Raw genomic sequence first — 7,466 nt, 5'->3', positions numbered from 1 at the left:
AAACTATATATTATGCTGACTGAAGAAAATATCTAAAATATATATATATATTTTTTAATTACTGAAATCCTCAGCTAATACTACTTTCTAGGCAAGAGAGTTCCCCCTTTTCATTGATTTAACAGTAATGAACTAAACTTACAGTTCTGTGTTCAAAAAGTGTTTCTTGAGATTTTATTTAATAGCAAAAGTGCATTTGTTATGACACTAACCAAAAGAAAAAAAAAATGTTTTAGCATAGCCAGCATTTACCTGATTTCTGCAGGGCTACTGCACCTGCAGCTGTCCCTGCTACCTGTGTCACCATAACTCCGTAGCCAAATTTCTCACATCTGCTGACCTGAAAAGTAACCATTTAAAAATAAACAAAAACCATAAACCAAAATGTAAAATGTCTAATCATAAATGATGTATCAATGGAGATTTTAGTAATTTTTGGTGTCTAAACAAATGATATCTCGGCTCAGGTGTATGCCATATTCTGTTGCACTGTACTGTAAAATCTGTACTGCACAGGTACTCGTTTTATGTTTTGGAGTATTTGCACGAGTACGAGTACTCATGCAAATACTGGGTATCGCGGCCGATACCGATGCTTGTATCGGTATCGGTGCATCCCTAGTACTTTTCTTTCCACCAGATAGTAAAAGCCTGGCATTTCACAGAACACTGTGTAGTCTGTAAATGCCTCCATAATTTTGATGTATCCTAAGGTGCATTCTTTGGCAAGTCTCCAAAATCATATTGGCATTTCTCACAAATTACTCTATGGGCCAATTCACACCAGCCGCTGCGCTAAACGCAAAGCGACAGATGTGCGTTGCCCAACACAGATACACCATTCCTGGCACATCGCACTGTGTATTTTTTTTTTAGAACGTTATTGAAAATGATACAAGTGAGATTTAATTCAGTTCTATGGGCACATCGGGGTGAGAGACGGTTGTTCCACGTTGCATCCCGATGCACTGAAAAAAGTACAGCATTCCGTACAGTCTTTCAGCACACACCACCACATTCCCATCGCAATGTGGTGGTGTGAACCGAGCCCATCTGTGGCAAGGTACAGTTGTAATCAAAATTATTCAACCCCCATTGCAAGTCAGGTTTATTGTCAACATTTACAAAAATTCAGTTGTTTGCAACGAACAACTCAAACAAAAGCAATTGTAATAGGTCAACACAAAATGTTTCAAGCAGTTTCCCCAAATTCAACTAAAGATGCCACTTAATGACTTCTGCAGTCTCAAAATTATTCCAGCCCCTGAATAGAATCCCTCACAAGAGCATACATTTGCAAAACAGGTGTTGTCTTGAGTACACCTGATGCAACTAATCAAGGGCTTCAGTAGTTGCACCATGTGAGCTTGAGCTAGAACACATGAAATACCTGAACTGGCTAGGGGTTTGTTGAGTGTCACATTTGACTGCATGTTAGAAATATGGCTAAGAATGCTTAAAAACAAGTTGAGAGGGGAGATCATCACCATTCACAAACAAGGAACAGGATACAAAAAGATAGCAAAGGCACTGCATTTTCATAGAGAAAAGGAAGCCATCAACGGCTGCAACCAGGTTTCTGAAAAGGCAGGTTAAGAAAAACCTTTGAGTGACTGCAAAAGACCTGCAGCAAGACTTGTTGGCAAGAGGCACTGAGGTTTCAGTTTTGAACAGTAAGGCGCATACGAAACGTAGAAGGTTTCCATACCAGAACTCCACTACTGGCCCAAAAGCACAAGAAAAATAAACTCCAAAATGATAAAAATCATGTAAATAAGCCATAGAAATAAGCCACAGAAGTTTTTGGATTCTGTTCTGTGGAGCGATGAAACAAAGCTGGAATATTTTTTGGCCCTATAGATCTGCAGTATGTCTGGAGGAAGAAGAATGAAGCATACGCTGAAAAGAACACTCTGCCTACAGTTAAGCATCATTGTGGCTCGGTGATGCTCTGCGGCTGCTTTGCATCCTCTGGCACTGGAAACCTGCAGTGTGTGGAAGGCAAGATGGATTCATTGAAGTATCAGGAAATCCTAGGAGAAAATGTCATGCAGTCTGTGAGAAGGCTGAAGCTTGGGCATCATTGGACCTTCCAACAGGACAATTATCCCAAGCATACCTCAAATTCCACCAAAGCTTGGTCACAGCAGTCCTGGCAGATTCTACAGTGGCCATCACAGTCACCTGACTTTAACCCCACAGAAAATCTCTGGTGGGATTTGAAGGCAGCGGTTGCAGCAAGCAAACCAAAGAATATTAGTGAACTGGAGGTCACTGCTCATGAGAAATGGGATAAGATTCCTCAGAAACATCACCAGAAGGTGGTATCTGGATATGCATCTCGTTTGCTGCATGTCATAACAGCAAAAGGGTGCTCTACTAAGTACTACAGTTGCATATTCAGTTAAATTTGAGGAAACCACATGGAACACTTTGTGTTGACATATTTTAATTGCTTTTGTTTGATTTGTTCATTGCAAACAACTGAAAGTCTGTAAATTTTTCCGATAAACCTAATTTGCAATGGTGGTAGAATAATTTTGATTACAACTGTAATCAAACTGCCTTGTCTTGAGTTGGGGCTGTGCTGGAAACAACGGCCAGCACAGCCCCAACACATATGGTGTGAATTGGCCCTAAAATGCTTTATGAGGATGTCTTTCCCCAGGTCTCTTTTAAATGTTGAAAGTAAAGAGGCTGAATATATTGTAAACATACCTGAAGCTTTTTTGTAAATCGACCAAACATGTAAGTCACACATTCATTGATGGCTCCTGTTTGTTGAAGAAGTAGAAGCCCCCTGGGTGTAGCAGCAAAATTTAACAAACTATCCAGTAAAGATTCCTCCCACACCATTCTGCAAAGTGAGATATGATTTACAATTAATAACAGATAAGAACATTACTTAAAACATTTCACACATAACACAACAAAAGCAGGGAAACTCATGCACTAACAATAATATTGGTAGTTCTCACATATGTTAACGCATATTTTATATCCCAAAACAAAAATTTATTATATTGCAGCTTACCATTTTTTAAATGTGGTCGATGCATTAGTTTTCTTTTTTCAGGCGGTTTTCCTTTTATTTTAACCCCTTAGTGACCAAGGTCTTTTTTTTTTTTTGGCACCCATGATATAATCTACATATTTTCTGAAAGCCAAGACGCTGTAGAATAATATGATGGCAGTTGCAAATTTTTATGTTGTACGATATTAGCGCAACATATATTTTTAAACCCCAAAAAATTTAGTTATAAATGCCCTTAAATGTCCCAAAACAAAAATATGCAGGTTTTTAAATAAAATAGAAAAAGACGAGGTTACAACGAGTAAATAGATACTCAACATGCCCGGGTTAAAAATTGTGTGCATCCGTGAAAGTGCAACAAAATTCAGTACCCCAAAAAATCCATAGATGGCCCTTTAAAAGCTCCCACAGGTCATCAGCTTAGGATATACAGGTAAATATTGGCCCTAGAATTATTGCTCTCACTCCGGCATGCACGGCGATACCCAACATGTGTAGCACGATTGCCGGTTTCATACGTAGGCACCACCAACGCGTGTTTATGTGACGGCGCGCGTGCTCGTGGGGGAGAGGGACTTTAAAAAAAAAAGAATTTTCATTATTTTTACATTTATTTAATTTTATATTAATTTTAAAAACTGTTATATTTTTTTTAAATGTACATTAATTGTTATCACATGGGGGACTTGCAAGCCCCCCGTGTGATAGCAGATTGGCAGTGACAGGTACTCTTCAATGTGATGCTGGGGGGTCCAAAAGACACCTAGTATCATCTTTACACTTGAAATAAGCTATTGAAGTGCAATCTGCTTCAGGAGCCCAGTACTGATAGCTATGGGAAAGAAAGTGATGTAATCTGCATGGCTCCTGGTCCCATAGTACGGGGAGGGGATCGGTGAACGGAGGTTCGCCCATCACCTCCCCAGCTTTCCCCCGACACCAGAGAAGCCGGTCCTGGGCCCGTAGGAGGAGCATTTACCGCCCCGGAGAAGCAATCGGGCGACAGCTGAGTCGGCTGGTCGCTTCTATTGAGAAGCCGACAGTCAGCTTTACAATTGTAAACAGAGTCACGGCGTCTTTAGCCGCCGGGAGTCTGTTTGAACGGGCCTGCTGCCAGTGACGTACTATGGACGTCACTGGTCACTAAGGGGTTAACAAAGTGATCCTGCCAGTAACACCCTTCCAGTCCTAGGATGACAGTGCTCACTGAAGTACTGCAACTATGAAGGAGTAATGGTGTCACCCTAGGACAACACGTGTGCTAAGAACGCAGAACATCTCCACCGCTCCTCATCTCCATAGCATAGGGCAGGGCTCAAAATTTCAAGTCCTAAGCTACTAGCCAGGCCTGAAAAGTTACTCGCCACCAGTTGCCCCACCTAACCCCTACCCTGCCCCGGCCTTAACTCCGCTAGGTCAGCGGTGTGACGCAGAGTATAAAGATCAGTAACAATGCACAGTACAGAAGTCAGTGGTGCAATACAGAATACAGAGGCCAGCTGTGTGACGCGCAGTGCAGAGGCCAGCAATGTGACGCGCAGTGCAGAGGTCAGCATTGTGACGAGCAGTACAGAGGTCAGCAATGTTATATAATAGGAAACCAGCCTTACCGGAAAAGTAGTAAACCTGCAAAGCAGGTGGGTGCTTGTAGCGACCACGGATGGCACCACGAGCAATATAGAAGTAGTAAAAATTGTCACCAGCAGACCACAATACTTACAGCAAAAAGTCCTTTAATTATAAATTGCCATTCAGTTGAGCGAGCGATTGCCGTGGCGGTAGTGTTCCATCCCTAGTCCCGCCGGCGAGGCACCATTGCTGACATTCCACTTGCCCCCCCCCTGCAATTTTCACTCGCCAATTGCGAGGGGGCGAGTGGAAATTTTGAGGCCTGGCATAGCGTACTCTGTAGTCCACAGAGATACCTGGGAACATTTAGGTTGGAACAACTGCTACAGATTCTCCCTTGTTGAGCTAGTGCAAGAGGTGGCCGGTAGCGGCTCTCACTATCCTCAAAGGAGCTCCCATCTATTTTGGGCTACAGCTGAGGCACCACATGGGGTGGCCAGGTCATGCCTGCACATCTAACCACCATCTAAGGTTCATAGCTGACCATAATGTGCATCACCTCTTCACTAGTGCAAATCTACCAGTACCGTCTAAATGAATACAAAATAAATAAAATGTGGCTGCCATTTTATCTCTGCAGTTGTTCATCAGGAAGGCTAAATTATTGTACTAAAATACAGATATTAGGGGTAGATTTTTTTTAACCACCTGTACATGTAGCAAAAATATTGAAACATAGTACAATAATCATATGAAAACTGTAAAAAGTGCGTAAACCATTAGTTCAAAGAAAACTTTGCAATCATAATTCAAAATATGTGCTCACTTTAAAGCCACACAGCAGCCAAAAATTGTAATCCAGTTTTTAATAGAGCAGGCAAGGATTCAAGTCTCTGTCCAAATGTATTGCACTCTGTGTCCCTATTGGGGAGATTTCCCCTTACTTCCTGTTTGGATCGATACAACTGAGAAAACAACATAGCATACAATCAGATTCCTTCTCTATTTTTAATTTCCCAGTGCACTTATTTTAGATAGTTGTGATGAGTTGTGTGATACAGATGTTCCCTCAAAAAATATTATGAGCACCTCAGGCATTCTTTGCCCTACTGAACAAGCCCAGAAATAGTCGATAAGAACAAAAGAAGCTAAAAAACCTGCAATCGGATTTTATTAAGCTAAATGGCTAAAAAAAAAAAGGTAAATGGAAAACATCTACCATTGCTGTAATACATTTGCAATCAGATCAGAATGATATTAATGCTAATGTGTAGTCTACAAATCTAGCAAACTGAAGTACAAAGTATTGTCCATATGCAAATGGTAACTCCAAACAAACTAGATACAACTGCACTTTGATGGTAAAGGATTCATTTGTTATCAAGTGTTAATTCTTGTTAAAAACCTAAACAAGAGGAGATCTACCCAACCTGGAGTGGACACAACATGCAGCAAAAGTCTTTATAGGAGAACTCCAACAAACCTAAAAATAATGTCACGCTGAGTATGCTTGGAATGGTGTCCCAGCTGTGGGCAGTGGAGGGCTTAGGACTGAGCTGCACAGTTTAAAATGACTAGCTTGTGCTCACAACACGCAACACCAGGCCACAGGCAGGTTTTGTTCTCTCCTACAGGGCAGAACTTGATATAACATTACTCTCCATCCCCCCTTGTGCCAAAAACAAAAAGCAAATAAAAGCCAAAACGTTTTACTTACAACTGTGGGGATGTAGTGTCTTCTTTTATATAACAGGGTGTGCTAGAGAGATGGCAATATGTTATGGTCAGCCAATGAGCAGGCTCAGGGGACTTGGTGAGCAGGCTAGGAATGTATTAAATAGTTGAGGCACTTCCTGGCACATGGTCTTCTTTTCTGTCCTATGAGGATGCCAGCATGACAACCATCTTTCTCCCTGGGCCTTTGGGTCTAAGGATTTAAGTACTGCAGGAAGCTCCCCTCCTGGGAGTAAACATTGAAGATGCTGCCTGCAAGCGATATGCTGTTTTGGTCTAGAGCTACAACAGTCCTTTACAAGAGAGGTGATGAGTGATGGATGGATTGATTGATAACCTTTCCATGCTATCCTGCCTTGAAACACAAAGATGAAGTAACTACTTAACACGTGTCTCCTTGGTGAAAGTTTCAAGTTTAGTTTGTAATGAGTATAGCCCTGAAAGAGAGACATGCAAAGAGTGTAAAAGATGTTTAGAAGGCTAAGGACTGTGTTCTAGAAAGAAAAAAAAACCTTCAGGTACCCAGTGAGTCACTAGTGCCCATTCCTTGTTCCACCCTAAAGATGAGTAGCACACTGAGATAAATGATCCTGGGACCTTGCTAAGTAAGTTGGGTTATGACATTTGCAATGTAGCTGTTAGGCAGTTGAAGATCAGTATTTACTGGAAATCAATACTAAAAACCTTCACCACAACCAGACACAGCATACGCTAGTGTGAGACAGGCTGTTATAGTAAAAGGAAACCTTTTCTGAAAGAAACAGAGGCTGCCATTGCTAACTCATTTTGCAAATGCACCTTAACTTGCTGAAATGATCTAGCTTCAAAACTTTCAGACAATGACCCAGAAAACATATGTGGATTATGACCTCTGGCTTTCCCGATCTGCACACGTGTTCCAAGTCAGTTACTAAGAAAGTAATGAAGCTAGAGGTAAACATTATAGCCATCCAGCTTGCATTTTCATTAAGAGAGAAGCAATGTCAGCCCAATATTTCTCTCATAAACCGCTTACTTTAACATCTATATACTTCACACTTGCCATGTTTTAACTCTTTCCACCAGACTTGGCTTTCCTTTGCACCATGCCTATATATTTTCCTCCCACTGTTTAAAGCAGACCTATGCA

At 41.3% G+C, this 7,466-nt stretch overlaps 1 protein-coding gene across 1 annotated transcript in view; it reads right to left on the bottom strand.

Annotated features, from left to right (window-relative positions):
* The window catches only part of TBC1D32 (TBC1 domain family member 32), a 232,910-nt gene that overhangs the window by 123,605 nt on the left and 101,839 nt on the right, over positions 1–7,466 (bottom strand). The window contains exons 19-20 of the mRNA XM_018563470.1: positions 2,719–2,857; positions 253–340 (exon numbers count right to left, since the gene is read on the bottom strand). Of these exons, the coding sequence (XP_018418972.1) occupies positions 253–340; positions 2,719–2,857 (227 nt within the window). The remainder of the gene's footprint in view (positions 1–252; positions 341–2,718; positions 2,858–7,466) is intronic.

Source organism: Nanorana parkeri, unplaced genomic scaffold, assembly GCF_000935625.1.
Source record: "Nanorana parkeri isolate BGI_ZX_2015 unplaced genomic scaffold, ASM93562v1 scaffold22, whole genome shotgun sequence".
NCBI classification, from domain to species: domain Eukaryota; kingdom Metazoa; phylum Chordata; class Amphibia; order Anura; family Dicroglossidae; genus Nanorana; species Nanorana parkeri.
The sequence above is the reverse complement of the archived record's forward strand: the minus strand, read 5'-3'. Positions and strand labels throughout refer to the sequence as shown.